At 47.3% G+C, this 18,082-nt stretch overlaps 1 protein-coding gene across 7 annotated transcripts in view; it reads left to right on the top strand.

The window, feature by feature from the left end:
- The window catches only part of MYO7B (myosin VIIB), a 97,207-nt gene that overhangs the window by 51,746 nt on the left and 27,379 nt on the right, over window positions 1-18,082 (top strand). For all 7 annotated transcript variants that reach the window (XM_075132260.1, XM_048864742.2, XM_075132261.1 and 4 more), the window contains exons 22-32: window positions 278-385; window positions 1,531-1,710; window positions 3,746-3,955; window positions 5,183-5,353; window positions 8,394-8,474; window positions 11,126-11,253; window positions 13,300-13,426; window positions 14,913-15,032; window positions 15,717-15,890; window positions 16,840-17,067; window positions 17,548-17,715. In XM_075132260.1, the coding sequence (XP_074988361.1) occupies window positions 278-385; window positions 1,531-1,710; window positions 3,746-3,955; window positions 5,183-5,353; window positions 8,394-8,474; window positions 11,126-11,253; window positions 13,300-13,426; window positions 14,913-15,032; window positions 15,717-15,890; window positions 16,840-17,067; window positions 17,548-17,715 (1,695 nt within the window). The remainder of the gene's footprint in view (window positions 1-277; window positions 386-1,530; window positions 1,711-3,745; window positions 3,956-5,182; window positions 5,354-8,393; window positions 8,475-11,125; window positions 11,254-13,299; window positions 13,427-14,912; window positions 15,033-15,716; window positions 15,891-16,839; window positions 17,068-17,547; window positions 17,716-18,082) is intronic.

Genomic DNA, 18,082 nt, shown 5'->3' with positions numbered 1-18,082 from the left:
TAACCTCCTGGGCATTTCTTTCATTTGAATATCGGCCCCTTTTCAAACTATAGAATTGAAAAGGCAAAAGTTCTCTTCTGAAATAGTTTTCTTACATCCAAATGGTACTAGTTTATATGGGCCCTGTTGCCAAAGACAGCCAATCTACAGCTGAGCAGCCACTGAGGGATATTACTAAAATCTTGGGATGGCAGCCATCCCTGCTTCTCAGATGATGGTAGAATGTAGCCAGCAAAGCAGGGTAGAGATGTTCATAGAGTGTTACTGTTCCCTGCAGCACCAGCATAGACTAGAAGCCAGAAGGCTATGCTTAGAAGAGGAGAAGCGCCTCATCCAAATCGTCGGGCCAATGAGAGCAAAGCAAGAAGCCATGAAGCTAGAAAAGGTAGGAATCAGGATTTGGAGGGATGAATGCAGAATTCTCATGTGTGCTCACAGACACCCCACTCCACCAAACATACACACGTGGACTTGCTTAACTCTCCACACACACGCATATGCATTGGGCTGCATTTTCAAAAAGTAACAACATGCAGGAACAGTTGTGACCTCCCTTGTGTATGCAAAGAAAGAACTGTGCAAGCAAGTCAGACATGCTTATCTGCCTGCACATTTCCCCAGATTGCTCATGCAAGTCTATCTGCAGCAATGTACTGGCACATTTGTCCAGATTGCCCATGCCAATGTGTTACCAAATATTTAAAGTCACACTCTTCTCTTAAGAGTTTGGGATTCTGTGCTTTCCCTGTAGCAGCTATTGACACCACTGCCCCTTACAGTTGCATTGTTTTTAGGCTAAGATTTTTAAAACAAAACTAATTAATGAGCACCAACTGTCAGGCTCCTGGGCCATACGACTTTAGACTTCCAGTATTTAGAATCTTGGGCTTAGTTTCTTATCTCATCCGCTATTACGCATCAGTAAGTGAAGGAGAACTGACTTTCTGATATTTTCTTTTGTAATGTTCCATAATCCATCCAATATAATCTGTTGGTCATTTGGGATCTGAAACTATGTCCCCCCCTGCAGAAGCTTTGCTGTTTACAGGAACAGGTGGAAACATGGGAAGCTGTGGACTTCGTGGCCTTCTACAACTGCAGAAACAAAAGTGACTTTTTGTGAAGTTGGAAAAGAGAAAAATGTTGGGCCCAATTCTGATTTCATTTAACCCCAGTATTAGATTGGTGTGAATTACTGACTCCTGAATTATCCCAATGTGAGTGGGATCAGAGTCAGACTGCTGTTAATTTTGGCTTTATGCCCCACTTCCAGCATGTACTTCAATTTTTTATATCCAAGGCTGTGTCAATCCTGGATGTAGCTCTCCAGTGCAGATGCATCACTCCAGTGTGACTCACCAGTACAAGCACCATTTTGCGCTGGTGCATTGTGTCTACATTGGGAGTTTGCATATGTCGAGCTACATCTGTGTAGTTACATCAGTGTAAATGTCCCAAATCTAGATAAGCCTTCAGTTCTAGCTAAATACCCTTCTAGTTAATCTTAATGTGTCTTTTGTGTGTTTAAAGGAGCACCTGGCTATCCTGGAGAGGGAGGAGGAGGAGGAGAAGCAAAGGAAATGCAATGCTCTCTCCAACAAGCCACCACCTTATGATGTGATCAGCGATCAGGAAATGGTGGATAAAGTGTTTGGTTTTCTGCCTGCTGTGATTGGAGGCCAAGAAGGGCAGGCTCCTCTGGGATTTGAGGTAAAGAGCAGCAAAGACATGATGGGCCAGATTCATGCCTGGTGTAATGTCCTTGACTTTGCTGAAGTTGCACCAAGGATAAATTTGGCTCAGCCAGCTTCTATAAGGTGAAAACGTGAGCACTGGAAGAGACCAGAAGAGAAGAGCTAAGTGGATCCACTCTCGAGTCACATGATCTCATGCACTTGGCATCCTGGGGAAGCTCAGTAGTAGCTCAATTAGCATAAGCTTCTGTCTCGTACAGGGCTTGAGAGCTCTGAGCCTCCTGAGGTCACAGAATGCCAGTTCCTTTCCTCTGGCAGACCCTAGAAAACCCATGCCAGCCTCTTCATTCTGTATCAGTCTCTTTTATTCTGCTTCCAGGGCCCGTTTGTCTGTAATTTTCTTGTTAGTCTTTTACAGTACATTCGTGCATTTCTTGTGGATTTAGTAGCTTTCTGTTTGAAAACGAGAGTAAGGTTGAGAGTGGACCTGATATATAGAACTGTGTAGCCTGTGTGATAGCATCAGTTAGTGTTTTATCTGGGGACAGATCTTGTTTTACACACAGTACCTAGGTCATGGGGAGGATGTTCCAGAAATGTCCAACATATTATCCATGCCCAGTGAAACATGCCTTGGAGCCTCTCCAGCTTGATAATTTGTTGCCTTGGAAAGGAATGTAATTTGGCAGGACATGGGATCTGCTTCTGGATATCACCTTGAGCTGTCAGGTCCAGGGAGAAATTGCAAAGGATACTTCTAGCCACATGAAGGAAAGCTAAGGCCTGGTCTACACTAGAAAATTAGGTTGGTTTAACTACATGGGTATCGGGTGTGAAAAAATCCACACCCCTGAGAGGTGTCATTAAGGCAATCTAAATCCCCGTGTAGACAGCACTTCCCCTGACCTAGCTACCACCTCTCAGGGAGGTGGATTAGATATGCCAAGGGAGAACCCCTCCTACTGGCATAGGTGGTGTCTATACTGAGGTGCTAGAGTGGTGCAGCTGTGTCGCTGTAGTGTGTTAAGTGCAGGTAAGCCCTAAATCCTACTTAACAGGCATAGGACTCTCTCCCCAGCATTTTGTTGACAAATCTGATCGTTGCTGGGAGGCCAGACTGTGCTTTGAAGTCCCTAGTTCTGCAACATTGTTGAGGTTAGGTCCAGTCTTCTGCTGAGCGTCCTCTGCCTCAAGAAAGCCAATTTCATCTCTGCAAGAGGAAACATCAGGAGGACTTGAGGAAGTGCAGTCACTTGGGAGGGTTTAATGCTGGAAGGTCCTTCTTCCAACATGCTTTCTTAGCCTTGGGCTCCTTGGGGTTAGCTCTTCCAGGACCCATCAGTTGCCAAGTACCCCAGTCAGCTGATTGCTCAGGATAAAGTAATTTGCGGTCATTGCCATTCATTTCAGAGGATGAGGCTTCCAGGTTTCTGATGAGTGATGGAAGACTCCAGTGTTAGCTGCACCAACCGCCTTAGGTCACCAGTCTGAATGAAGCATGCTTGGGGTGCACTGTTTTGGAGATCCCTACAGTTCTTAATGTCATGAAGTTAAAGCACTTGAGGTTTCTGAAAGCTTCAGTGCTGAACCATGTAGGACACTGTCCCAAGGCTAAGTCTCTAGCACTGCAGGAGTACAGGGAACAGAGGAAAGACTTTGGAGTTGCAGAAGGGGTCTGTGGTCCCAGTGGAATGGAGTGGGAGGAGGCAGGTGGATTAGAATGAGCAGATAAATCTCTAGGTCAGTGTAGAGTGAGGGCTAGCAGGAAAGATAGGATAATGAGATAGAGCCTAGCTTTCCCAATGAGCAGACACCATAGTGTTTCCAGGCCACCTGGGATCCCAGGCTGAATGCACTTAGTGACAGTTAAATCTCCAAGAGCAGGACAGGCACAGCTCCCAGTGCCTACTGCTGGCTGATGGTAGTAGATATTAACTGAGAGGCACCTGGCTGGGACCCCAAAGGCTCTTTCTGGCAAAGCCGGGAGGCAGAAAATAACTATACAGGACATGAGGAGAAAGGAAATGGGCTCTTGTCTGTGTTCTGTGCAGGACTTGGAAGCAAAGGCAGGCAAGCTGGACGAGGTGGACCTGGACATGATTCCCATGAGCATGGAGCTGGAAGAGGAAGTTGATGACCTGGCAGAGTACACGTTTCCAAAGTTTGCAGCCACTTACTTCCAAGGATCCTCTACGCACATGCACATCCGGAGGCCGCTGCGTCACCCGCTGCTCTACCACGATGAGAAAGATGATGTCTTGGTATCATGTTCCTTCTTTGCAGTGCCCCTGCCTGCCTTTCCTCTCCTCCAACAGGCCTGTCATTCCCTGACCAGGGGCTGTGGGCAGGGGAGACTCTAGAGCCAGAGATACTCCTGAGCACTACAATGGAACTAGTAATTTCCATGTTCCCTGAAGGCTGCTCGCCTGCAAGTCTTTGCTTCCCACTGGCAGGTGCTGCTTACAGCCCAGTGCTGGCTGCGCAGGAGAGATTCCTGCCACTCACTCAGTCAGCTGACACAAGGTGCCCTGATGTAATCGCTTCTCCACCTTTATTCTACCAAGGAAAACACTCAGGGGTAGCCCTGGCCACTCCTGCTCAGGATAGGGGAGGGGAAGAAGGGGCTTTAGGCTTTCCCTTCACTTAGCTGCTGTTGGGGCTTCTGGTTTTTGAGGTGAAGTTGAGGGGGAGCGGAGGTCCATGCCTTCCCATCATCCTGCTGTTGCTGCTCCTGCTGAGGAATGAGGAGTTCTGGGATTCCCTTACTTAGCATAGGGCAGCCTTAGAAAACCAAGGTCCCCATCCTGCAAGAGATTTGATGTCACTCCCTTGCAGGTTTGGGTCCTAAGGGCTCTTGGGAAAGCTGAATGCTGGCTGCCAGTCACTGAGTAAGTTCAGACTCCAGCTCAGCTAATGTTTCTGTACCACTTGCCAGCCCCATCCTGCACCCTCCCCAATATTCAAAAAACTGCCTCACCACAGCAGCTGTTTGAGGGCTTTAGCAATAATACAGCTAGTCTAAGGGCTTGTCTACACTTAAACACTGTAGCACTTCAGTGAAGACACTACCTACTCTTACGGGAGGGGTTCTCCTGAGAGGTAGATCAGTGGGAGAACTGTCTCCATCAGGGGTTAGGTTGGTTTAACTGCAACGCTCAGGGGTGTGGATTTGTCCCATCCCTGAGCGATGTAGTTATATACCCTAATTTCCTACTTTCGACTGGACCTAACATTCCCTCCAGAGCCACCTGAAGCTTCACATGCTGTCCTTTCTGCATTGGGGATACACGAATATTGCTCATACATGACATGAGAGTATGGACACTTCCCATGTGAATGATATGGAGCACAGGATTTTACCTGCCTGAACAGTGGGGGCGGGAAACGAGAAGTCCTACCCGTATGTGCATGTGTGGCTCTCTATGAGCAGTGGGGAGCCTGGAGTTCTCCATATCTGTCTGACTCCGCATCAATCTCCTGCCTTTCAGGCTTCCTTGGCTGTGTGGAATATCATCCTACGGTTCATGGGCGAACTCCCAGAGCCAGCAATGTTTGCTAAGAACACCAACAGCAAGAGCAGCTCTGTGATGACGCAAATCTATGACACGCTTGGCAAGAAAAACCAGATCCAGCTAATGGTCCACAACACTCCAGAACTGGTAAGAGGGAGAAGCCTTTATTTTCAGACTCTTCCCCCTGCTATTGTGCTGCTGTTCTGAGTGGTGAGAACCACAAAGGAACACTTGAAGGCTTTAGCACTCCTGCATTTAACACATACCAATAGCCTTCTCTGCAGAAAGCCAGCCTCACTGGAGGAAACCGTAGCCAGTTCTGGCAGCCAAGGTGAAAACATTCACGTACCAGTAGCAGAGCTTAAACACTCTGCCCACTGGGTGGAGAGCCTCAATTTGAGACAACCCCTATGCATTATGGGCCAGATTTTCAAGCATTCAGCATCCTCACTGTGATGTGGATGGCCAGGTTTTCAAAAGAACTTTGCGCCCAATGGACTGAACACTGGAAAATCTGACCCTGTGTTTAAAGAGACTATTTAGAATATTTTTACTAGCAGTTTTAATAGCATCTTAGAATTTTTTTAACTAGTTATTGTAATTTTACTTCTTCCCAAGCGGTTATAGCTAGAAACAGCCTTTTTCTCCATCTTGAGCCTGTCTCGAGAGATCCCTATAGGAGTCATGTCGGCCCTCTGCAAGTGGCACCTACAGTATGGCTCGGCACAGGCAATGCAAGTGGAGAACAACCAACACTGGTAATAAGCTTTTTTCTCTTGAATTGAAGATGGCCTCAGCATTATTGGATGTAAGCACTCTAGCCCTCACAGATGAAAAGAGCAGCTTATGCTAGTGACCTACAAGAAAAGTTTGGGCACAGCAGTTGTGGTCTGCTCTGCATAAGAAATTACCTATTGTAAGGTTTTCTATAGAAGAGTCTCTCAACCTATCCAGACTACCCTGTATCCCTTTCAGGAGTCTGATTTGTCTTGCATACCTAACGTTTCACCTCACTTAAAAACTACTTGCTTACAAAAATCAGACATAAAAATACAAGGGTCACAGCCCACTGCTACTGAAAAATTGCTGACTTTTTTTTTAAGCCATACAATTATAAAATAAATTGCAATATAAATATTGTACCTACATTTCAATGTATAGTGTATAAAGCAATATAAACAAGCCATTGTATGAAATTTTAGTTTGTACTGACTTCACTAGTGCTTTTAATGTAGCCTGTTGTAAAATTAAGCAAATATCTAGATGAGGTGATGTACCCCCTGGAAGACCTCTGTGTACCCCCAGGGGTATGCATACCCCTGGTTGAGAACCACTCTCACATCAGAGTAGTGTCTAAGCAGTTAGATGAACCTTTGGTGACCTACAAGTGATAGAAGTAAGGGCTGTTTGCCATAACTTCCTCTTCACGTTCCTGTAGGAACTTGTACCTTTAATTATGGCTAAGCGAAATCATGCAGCTAGCAGTGCTTAGTTAGAGCCCCAGGGGACCAATAAGGGGGTCTGTCAATGGGTAGGCTTACTGCTGGTGCATCCTGTTGTGGCACAGCAGGCTCTCCTCAGTTGGTGCCCCTCTCTTCTTACTCCTCAGCCCCCTGTTGGGGTCAAGTATGGTCCCACCCCTTTTGGGGTAAACTCAGTCCCGAATGTCTACAGCCCAGCAGCTTCATGCCTGGTTTTCAGCCTGACTACGGGCTTGAGTCCTTTCAATTCTTTATCTCCAGGGCATTCACAAATTACCTTTGACAGGGGGCTGGTAGGGGAACCAAGGCTCTCCCTCTACTCTAGGCTCCAGCCTTGGGACCCTGTAATAAACATCAGGTCTGCCTCTTCAGACCCACTGCTTCCTGCCTGGGCTGCTTCCTCCCACAGCCTGTCTCTAGGCCATTCTACCAGCCCCTCCTCTGCAGATCCCAAAAGGAAAAGCCCCATAGTTGTGAGGAACAAGGTATATGTAAGAATCCCTTGCCAGGCCTACCTATCCCTAGGGAGGCTCTAATGCCTAGCAGAGTCAGTCACCCTCCAGCCCCAGCCAGGCCTTCCTTCAGGCAGTCCTTGGGTAGGCTCTGGCCCCACCAGGCCTTCTTTCAAGGGCTTAGCATAAGAGGCCTCTTCTCTTCCCAGCCAGCTCCTGACTGAGCTGGGCTACCCTTTTAACTCCTCCCTCCAGGCTTGGCACTGCTCCCAGGTGAAGTGGGACACGGCTAATTGAACCCACATGCTCTCATTAACTCCTTTCCACCTAGTGTGGGTTTTGTACTCCCTATCCCAGGGTCAAAGAGGGTCTTGCATTTAACATAGTCCTTGGAAGCCGCCCCTAGGGGAATGGAGCAAATGGAAGGTTGTGGCCTGGTTGGGGAGTGAATCCAGGACTGGCTGAGCTCACAGAGAACTAAAGTTAATGATGCAGATACCCTGCAATGTAAAACATCCTGATTTTTGCCTGGAAACTAGTTCAGAGTTCATCAGGGTGGCAGAGTCCTGATGAAGACACATTCTACTTCCATTGTTCAATACACAGTTTAAAATATTGCGAAGGAGATGGTGGAGGCTAATGGGATTTCAAAAGTGTCAAGCCCTGGCATAACTGTTCTATTTTGTTAGTCTCTAAGATGACACAAGTCCTCCTTTTCTTTTGATCTACTTTTGAAGTTAATGGTAAAACTCCGAGTGGGAGCAGAGTTAAGCCAATGCTGACCACTTCTGAAAATCACACCCTGAATGGCTGCTCCTAAGAATGTTACCTAGATTTTTCAGACCAAGCCATTGTACCTGAATTCCTGTTTGTGAACAGTTAACTGAATTGCTGAAGAACTATTGTGATCTCAAGATATTAATACTTTTCTATTCTTTTTTTAAAAAACCACATAGGCCCAGTAGAATGCAGAAAGAATGAAACACAATAGTTCAGGTCCTCAGCTGACACAAATCACAGTAGCTCCACTGAAGTCAATTGACACCAGCTAAGATTCTGGCACAGTATTTCTATAACACATTGTTAGAAAGCTGTCACTCCAGAGGCCCAGACACTGGAGAGAAGGTGCTTTGGTTGATGATTCCCTTCACATAGTTCAGCATTTTTCCCCCTGCTCTCCATTCCTTAATTCACTGGTCTCTACTGCGCTTTGGGCATTGAACTAGTTTTCTGTCATGACCGTGTCTATTTTAGGGAGACTACAGAAGAGATAACAGAGTCTCCAAGGGGATTTCCTCCGTGAAGCTGAAACGTTCCTCAAAGTTGACAGGAAAGGTAAGAGGCAGACATCAATGTAGCTTTCCCCATGTATCTTTGCCAGGCCTCCTGCCTCCCCATGCTGACAAGCACTATGGGCTGCCTGTCCCTGGGCTAAAAATTCTCTCCCCAGGCAGCTCCAGGGCCAGCTGTTCCCTGTGTATGGAACTCCTGCTCTGCTACTTTCCACTGAGGTTATTTATATCCTGACAGGTCCCCCTTCCTCCAGCCCTGCCAGCCCTTCCTGCTCCTGTTGAAGGGCGGCTCTTCTGCACAGTGAGCCCCGCATTATTAATAGTTGTATTATATAGGGTGCCTAAAGGCCTCGCTCTGGGCTCCATTGTGCTATGTGCTGCACAGATACAGTGAGTGTTCTACCTTCAACAGCTTACAGTCCTCCCCTGCCTCCTCTTAGGCAATTCCTCCAGAGCAGAGGCTGTGCGTCCTTTTCCACTCAGTGAGGAAATCTTTCCCTCCCATGCACCTTTGAACAATCCCCAGGCCCTATTGTGCTTACACTAGGTGGTTCAAATTTAGATTTTCTCCAGTCCTTTTCTGAAGGACAATCTCTCCCCCAGTTCTCGCTCAGAGATGTCTTAGCCTCTTCTAATCCTTGCAACTGGGAGATTCCAGGCTGAGCTTCCTACCCTTCCAGAGCAAGGACAGGCCTTTCTTGCACCAGGACATTGAACTAGAGCTGGTTGAAAAACAACAAATATCATAAAAATGTCCAAATTGTTTCTATTTTGCAGTGTTTAAAATGAACCCGTACCCATTTTTCACCACTTTTCTGATTGAAATTTGCATTGATAGTGTTACTGAAAATTGCCATTTACCAGTTTTCAGTAAATGAAAAAAAAATTGATATGTTTGATAGAAAATGTGGTGAAAAGCTTCACACACAAAATAAATGTAGAAAACCAAAGTTATTTGCACTATTTGTCATTGTTTGTGAAAAGACCATTTTTTCAAGAAAAAAAATTGAAAAATTTCAACCAACTTTATTGTTAACACTGTTCAGAAGGGAAGGACACCACCCCACCCCCAGACACACACAGTTTGGTATGACTAATACGAAGTCCTGTGTTCTATTTTCCCATTCCCAGTGTTCAGGCTTCAGATGAGAAGGTGATGCTAGTATTTCATTTTACTTATTTTAGACAAACTACTCTTTGAAAGAGAATGACTAGGGACAGCAGTCCTTAGGCCAGTCACAATGTCTGAACAGCTCTACTGAGCACATAACATAGTGTAGCGCATTGGCTTTGGGTGCATGAATGAAGAAAGGAGGCTGCTTGCTAGTGCATGGTTCACTGAAAGGATAAGGGACCTATCACTAACACCAGCTAGAAGAGTTCTGCTTTGGGGAGGGATAGCTCAGTGGTTTGAGCATTGGCCTGCTGAACCCAGGGTTGTGAGTTCAATCCTTGAGGGGGCCATTTAGGGATCTGGGGCAAAAATTGGGGATTGGTCCTGCTTTGAGCAGGGGGTTGGACTAGATGACCTCCTGAGGTCCCTTACAACCCTGATATTCTATGATTTGGCACTAGAGGGAAAGGTTTCTGCGGTGGAAAATGAAGGAGCAGCTTTCTGGCTCTTCAGAGATGTTCTTTAATAACTGTCTCAGTTGATGCAGAACATAGATCCTTTATATCTATCTAGATCAGGGGTGGGCACACTTTTTGGCTCGAGGGCCACATTGGGGTGCAAAACTGTATGGAGGGCCGGGTAGGGAAGGCTGTGCCTCCCCAAACAGCCTGGCCCCCCTCCCACTATCCGACACCTCCCACTTCCCGCCCCCTGACTGCCCCCCTCAGAACCCTTGATCCATCCAACCCCCCCTGCTCCTTGTCCCCTGACCGCCCCCTCCTGGGATCCCCGCTCCTAACTGCCCCCCCAGGACCCCACCCCCTATCCAACCCACCTGCTCCTTGTCCCCTGACTGCCCCCCAGAACCCCTTGCCCCTTATCCAACCCCCTGGCCCCGGCCCAGCGCCCTTACCATACTGCTCAGAGCAGCATGTCTGGCAGCCACACCATGCGGTTGGAGCCAGACACGCTGCCGCACTGCCCTGCATGAGTGCGCAGCGCCACTGCCCAGAACACTGCCCGCACGGCTGTGGGGGAGGGAGTAACAGCAGGGGAGGGGCCGGGGGCTAGCCTCCCGGGCCAGGAGCTCAGGGGCCGGGTAGGGTTGGTCCCGCGGGCCGGAGTTTGCCCACCTCTGGTCTAGATGTTTACAGAATACTCATCACTATAGTATATGAGTGCAACAGGGACTTCATGCTATTGCAGAGCCAAAGGTCACAGTAGAGCTAAGTAGAACCAGCTAGTCGATGAGGGTAATGCTGCAGCAATAAGAAAAGGAGTACTTGTGGCACCTTAGAGACTAACAAATTTATTTGAGCATAAGCTTTCGTGAGCTATAGTACTCCTTTTCTTTTGGTGAATAGAGACTAACACGGCTGCTACTCTGAAAGCTGCAGCAATAGATATTTTGGATTATTTTACATTGAAATAATGATGCTCTGGTCAGCTCTCAGCTGTCACTGGGTTATGCTGGGAATGTTTTGGCTGTAGAGATACAGTAGAGGCATCTATTCCTGGACCCAGTTGCAACTGACTAGTACAAAAGAAGAGCTACTGAGAATCCTGCCTTTCTGTTTCAGGTGGTGAGCCAGCTGAACAGTAGGGAGGAGCTAATCCAGGAGCAGAGCACAATCTTGGATAGACCGATGTCCAACCTTGAAAAAGTGCACTTCATTATCGGCAATGCAATCCTGCGCCCTGCCATCAGGTATGGAACTTGCACCTGTCATCAAAGGCCAGCCACCCACAGCTACAAAACCATCCAGAGCTCTCTTTCCAAATCCTGCTATCAACTCCCATTAACTGAGGAGTTGGGGCTCAATTCATCTCTGAGGAAGTCTGTCTGTCTGTCCAGAGTAACCAGCTACTCCCAAGAGGTTCTCTCACCACTGTCTGCTGGAACCGCCTTCCTCCCTGCCTGCCTGTCCTGCCATTTTTGATGAGATCAGTGTCCATCTTACTGGTTCTCTCACCTATATCAACCTCTATCGCTGAACATCTCAGGGGTATGCAGTAGGGCCTGCTTTTGTGCTGTGGCCTGCCAAAAGCTCAAATGTCCGATGCAACACCAGGTTTAGAAAATCTGACCTAAGAGGAAAGGTTGAAAGAATTGGGCATGTTTAGTCTAGCGAAGGGGGGGACATGCCAGGAGTTTCAAATATGTAAATGGCTGTTATAAAGAGAACTCCGATTAATTGTTCTCCATGTCCACCAAAAGCAGGCCAAGTAGTAATTGGCTTAATTAGCATCAAGGGGGATTTAAATTAGATGTCAGGAAAAACATTCTAACTCTGAATGGCGGTTAAGTACTGAATAGGCTTCCAAGGTACATTGTGGAATCCCCATCACCGGAGATATAAGAACACATTAGACAAACAGCTGCCAGGGATGGCCTAGGTTTACTTGGTCCTGCCTCAGCGCAGGAGGCTGGACTAGATGACCACACAAGGTCCTTTCCATCCCTACATTTCTATGTTTTTTATTATTCTTCTTCACCCTAACTTGGGCTGGGCTGTCTTGGGCTGGGCTGATCCTTTGACTTCAATCGACATACTCCTGGGACAGATCCTCAGCTGGTATAAATTATCTTCAATGGAGCTATTATAGTTTATGCTAGCTGAAAATTGGCCCCCAATGTCCTTGTTTCATACGCTTCCTGCCTATGATCCCAGTGGTTGGGCAGAGCTCCTCTGCCCTGTGTTCTGTGTCCATGTTTCTATCCAGGGAACTAAGTTATTTTAAGAGAGATTTTTAATGTTGCTTCTCTTTTCCCCACTGAAATGTTCATTAGTGCTTTTTGCCCATGCTTCCACTATGCTCTTGCTAGCTTGCATTTTCACAGGTTGCACACTGCCATACTAGTTAACTCCAACATTAGCCATGATTTCTCTGAAAGCTTATTTAAAATCCCAACTACTAGACTCTCTCCCTTGTGTTCTTTCATGATGCCAAGGTGACAACTATCCTGCTTGTTTATATAGAGCCATTCTAAAATAATCTACGCTTTCCCTGGGTCTCTGTCCATGGTGGTCAAAGCCTGCACATTCATGCCTGACGTTTCTGTAGACAATGGAGTGCTTGCCCCCTGGGAGCTGGACTGAAACTCCCAAACTCATTTCATATAAGCCACCAAAAGCTGTTGAATGGTAACAGCCTTTGGTCACAGTCAGACTGGACTGGACATAGAATATCAGGGTTGGAAGGGACCTCAGGAGGTCATCTAGTCCAATGTCCTGCTCAAAGCGGGACCAATCTCCAATTTTTACCCCAGATCCCTAAATGGTCCCCTCAAGGATTGAACTCACAACCCTGGGTTTAACAGGCCAATGCTCAAACCACTGAGCTATCCCTTTCCCCTTTGGACATACAACATCCATGGGGACAAGGCACTGTAGGATTAACTTCCTTGTGCAAGAGGCACTGAACTGAGATTCAGAACATCCTGGCTTCCTGTGTGACTTGGGCAAGTCAGTCACTCTCTCTGTGCCTCAGATCCCTACCTGTGAGATTGGATGATGATACAGTAATAGTTCCTACCTCCGAGCTATCGGGAGGCTGGATTTCTGAATGAGGGGGAGGTGCCTTGAGCACCGTGGAAAAGGAACTAAATAAAATATACTGAGCTGACACAGAGGTAATTTTAAAGAGCTGAAATGGTCAGTCTGAATGCTGCAGGGATCCATCAAGCCACAGTTTGACGGCATAATGTCCATCATTCTCTTTGACAGTGTGATCAGCATGTGTCTTGTTACAGAGATGAGATTTACTGCCAGATCTGCAAGCAGCTCTCTGGAAACAACAACAAGAGCAGTCGAGCTCGAGGCTGGATCCTCCTCTCGCTTTGCCTGGGCTGTTTCCCTCCCTCAGACAAGTTTGTGAAGGTATCGTGCCCTCATTTCCTGGACCAGGTCTGGGGGCTTGTTTGTTGTTGTATTTGGCTACAATATGTAGAATTAACTGGTTGCTATAGCGACTGGTGGTAGGATGGAGGCAGAAACTCCCCCACATCGTTACTCCCCCACATCAATACATAAATCTCCCGTATTGTACCCTTCACCCTCCTTCAGACGTAAATACATGAGCCAGAGACTCAGATGCTGCATAGACTTCAGTGCTCTGACTTCATTTGAGTTACTCCAGGTTGCTTCAGAAGCGCTATACCAATTTACACCTGCTGAGGATCTGACCCATACTATACATGTTACAGGCATTTGTAATGCGACGGGAGGGGAATAGTTAGAAGTAAAGATCAGTAGCAACTCCCTCACCACAGATTACTCTGCAAGTGTTCCTCCCCTCTCTCTCTGCAAAGCCAAAGACCCAGCCCAAACGGAATGTATGGGGCATGGCCAAGACGCGTACATCCCTGCTGTCATTCCATTGATGGCAGTGGGGCCTGATTCTGATCTCATCCACTTGCACAGTGGTGTAATTCCACTGCCTACTTCAATGGCGTTATTAGTGATTTAGGGGAGAGATCCAAATCAGGCCCAGTTACCGCAGGGATGAATTCAACACAACAGGCCTGATTCTGATCTCTTGCTGGTGCAACATAAGAGTAGCTCATTTGAAGTTAAATAAGTAAGTGAGATTGAGTCAGGTCTACTGGCTCCAAAAGTTTCTTTACAGCCCACAGTTGATTACAATGGAGCCTATTTTAGCATCCTGCTCTTCCAATGATTGGTCCCTGATCCTTCAGAGGAAGGTAAAACACCGTAATACCCCTGGCCAGTTGTTCCAGGCTGCATGTTGGAACGGAAATAGTGCCTTTCCTGATTTACAGGGATATGAGCACTCTGCCCCCTGAAGCATGAGGTTTGCAGGAGGCTTCTAGACTGACCTGTGGATTCAGATAACAGGCCAAATTTCCAGAGAGAGTCCTGAGGTCCATGTGCAATTAAGCACCCATGTTTGCATGTGTAGTTACTGCAATTCTGTGCAAACAGTAGGACTGCATGGACAAAGGATGCCCTTGGTATCATGCAGTCGCCAGGCAGGCGCCTGCATTTGCAATAATACTTCCATATCACAGAGTGAGCAATTGGCACAGATCTTACTCCCTGTTGAGGGTTTAGCTCTGCATATCACTACAGATCCTTCTAGTTCAAAATTCCTTGAACTTCATTGAATTGACATGCTAGTGTAAGCTCTGCAAGAGTTGAAGATTGATTTCTCCATAGAAATCTTAATGGATGACTAAGTAGTATGATTAGAAAATGCCAAGAAACCCAGTGCAATGCATTGGCAAGTTGGTTTGGGAAGAGCTATTATAGGATCAGGCTGATCTGATCTACTGGCCCTTGTGAGACACCAGTTCTTTAGCAACATCTGCATTTCCTAATTGTCTCTTATGTTTTGTACATCCAGTACCTGCTGAATTTCATCTGCAATGGGCCCACAGGCTACGCGCCGTATTGTGCTGAGCGGTTGAAGCGCACCTATACCAATGGAGCGCGGACTGAACCTCCCAGCTGGCTGGAGCTACAGGTAGTTTCTCTCTCATCAGCGGGTTCTCAGTTACATATCTGTGTGTTCATGTTGAATGGTATTTACTTGTCTTCACTGGCTGATCTTTCCAAGTCCAGGAACTGAAAGACAGTAAACCTGCTCTGGCTATGCTGTTAGACATGCCCAGTTGTAGTCACTCCTTGCCAGGTGGACTAACAAAATCAGGACTTTGTCATAATGCATCAGATCCATAAGATGGGTGACCAGTTGTGTGCTGCTGCATTTGCTGTCCTTTTGATGAAGCTGCAAGATGGGTGTGGAGCTGGTTTTTATTCTCTTTTCCTTTGTATGGGCCCTGCAGACTGAGGCCAGGCCTACACTAAAAAGTTAGGTCGACCCAGCTACATTGCTCAGGGGTGTGAAAAGTCCTCAAATGCAAGTATTCTTCTGTCAAACTAGATACTGCCTCTGGGGGAGATGGATTAACTACAGCAAGGGGAGAGCCTCTCCCATCGCTGTAGTGAGTGTCTACACTGATGCACTACCGCAGCATTTCTAGTGAAGACGTAACCTCACTTAATGAGCTGAGATCTCGAACGTGATTGTGATCATGGTGTAAAGTTGGTGCAGAGAGAGCTCTTAAATCTAAATGACTCCTCCATTCTCCTTGGGAAAGTGGGGTCTGCCTCTGATTCTTCTCATTCACTTAATTCTGGCTAACAGGCAACAAAGCAGAAGAAACCCATTGTATTTAATGTCACCTTGATGAATGGCCAAAGCATCACGGTTCCTGCAGATTCAGCCTCCATTGCCAAAGAGATCTGCCAGTTGGTAGCTGATAAAATGACGCTGAAGGACACGTTTGGTTTTTCACTCTACATTGCTGTGTATGACAAGGTAAAGTATTGAAATCCATCCTGAAATCCTCAAACTCCTCCCCAGGAATGGCCTCTAATAACCCTCCAGAAGCTCCTCCCAAGGGAATGACCTCGAATAGTCCTCCACAAGCTCCACACTGGGAATCTCCTCTAATATCTGTCCCACCTGGCTGAGGACTCCCTTACAGCACTGGTTCTACTCTCTTGCTTTTTGTCACTTCCAACGGCTGACAGTTCCCCTCCATTTGCCCTGCTCGGGCATTCTTGTTTTCCATCATAGATATTCCCCTCTCACTGCTGTCAGTACTTCTCAGCCCTACACAGGGGAGAGTTCCATTTTCCACGCTCCAAATCCTAGGAGCTGCTGATGCATTTTGCCATCAGTGGGCGCTTAACCCAAACTTTGGAACAGTTGCCTGCAGTCCCCATGAGGCACAGCCCTGTAATTCACATGCTGTCACTCTGCACATCCTTTCCCCCTATATTGTTATGCTAATGAAGTACTGGCTTAGAGCAGCATGTGGTCTGGGTGCTCAGAGTTGGGCTCTAAACTCAATGGGCTGAACTCAGAAGTGACACCATTGTGTAAAATAAACCACCAATGCAAGTGCAGGTAAGTGGGTGTATGCTAAACCCTGAGGGGGCAGAGGTGCATGGCTGTAGCAGGAAAAGCAAAAAGATGGGTGTATGATAAAGCAGTCCTACTCCTGGACCCCCGTACCTTTACCTTCCTGGTTGTTTTTCCAGACACCACCCTGCCCTTCCATGCCCTGGTGTGTAAGTTACACCCACTTACTAGTGTGTAACTTGCCCAGTCCCATCCAGGACCCCTCTGAACTAGCCCACCATATGAACTGATGTGTCTGGGACATCTTCGTTGTTAGCAGACAGGGGCGTGCTAGTCTATTGTCACTCACTAAATTACAAATCAGACCTTTCCCTGAAACGGATTATCCCTCTGCTCTTAGGTTTGGTCACTGGGTAGCGGCCGGGATCATGTCATGGATGCCATCTCCCAGTGCGAGCAGCTGGTGAAGGAGCAGGGTGCCCATGAACGCAACACCCCATGGCGCCTCTACTTTCGGAAAGAGATCTTCACTCCCTGGCACAACTCGAAGGAAGATCCAGTCAGCACGGAGCTCATTTACCACCAGATCATTCGCGGGATCCGGTTTGGAGAATACCGCTGTGAGAAGGTGGGGTTCCTGACTGCCCTTTGCATGGGGGCAGTAGGACATAGGGGCTTCCAAAGGGGATAAGCAGAGGAGGGCAGGCTGATGGAGGTGTGTCCAACCACCCTCTCAACAGGCACTTTTCCAAAAGACGGTGCCAGCAGCCTGGCCAGAGTATGATCTAAGGTAAGCTGCATCTGCCAGCTCACGTTGGATGCTACACACACGCCCTGAGGAGTTGCTTGGGTTCTATTTTAATATGGACTTGATTGTCCTGCTTGGCACTGTGACCGCATCCTAGGTCACTCTCTTCCTACTGTATTGCTGCCTACGGCAGCCATGCTGAGAGCAGAAAAATGACTGTTGCTATACTGACTCCAGACCGTGTAGTGTTGGATCAGAATACCCAGCTCTTGTATAGCATGTCTCGTCAGTAGATCTCAAAGGGTGGTAGGACTCAGCTATGACTTTCCAGGCTTCATTTAACTAGCTGAATTGTTGCAGGAGGAGGATTTGGTGGAAGTAGGAGCAAAATATTGCTACATTCAGTTTGGGGACTCCATCCACAATGAGCTGGTCCAGAAGCTACTCCAGGACTTCATCCCAGCCAAGCTGCTGAAGTCAAAGCCCCAGGAGAAGTGGGTGAGCCTCATAACGTATGCACATGCCAAGGTACGGACCTCGCATAACACTGTGAATTGATCTTGAGCCTCCAAGACCCTGTGTTAAGCTCCAGCTTCTACTTCTTTAATTAATGAATTCCATTTATAACATGCCCATTGGTGTGAGGTGTCCCAAGGAGCAGTAGTGAGAGGAGCACTGGCTGGTGCCTAAAGATTTGTCAGAGAGCAGTAAGAAGCATCTCCATGCATGTGCCCTGCATGGTTCATTAGGGAGGAGCAGGAAGAGGGGCCATGCTGTCTCCTCTGGGAGCAGAAAGAGGCAGTACAGTTTATTTCTGCAGCCACTCAGGGGGTTTCTTAAAGAGTCACCACTGGTGGCTGCTATGGCGATTGATTCAGAGTAGACGCAACATGGG

Source organism: Caretta caretta, chromosome 9, assembly GCF_965140235.1.
Source record: "Caretta caretta isolate rCarCar2 chromosome 9, rCarCar1.hap1, whole genome shotgun sequence".
NCBI classification, from domain to species: Eukaryota; Metazoa; Chordata; order Testudines; family Cheloniidae; genus Caretta; species Caretta caretta.
Note: the sequence above shows the minus strand (reverse complement) of the source record. Positions and strands in the feature narration are given on the sequence as shown.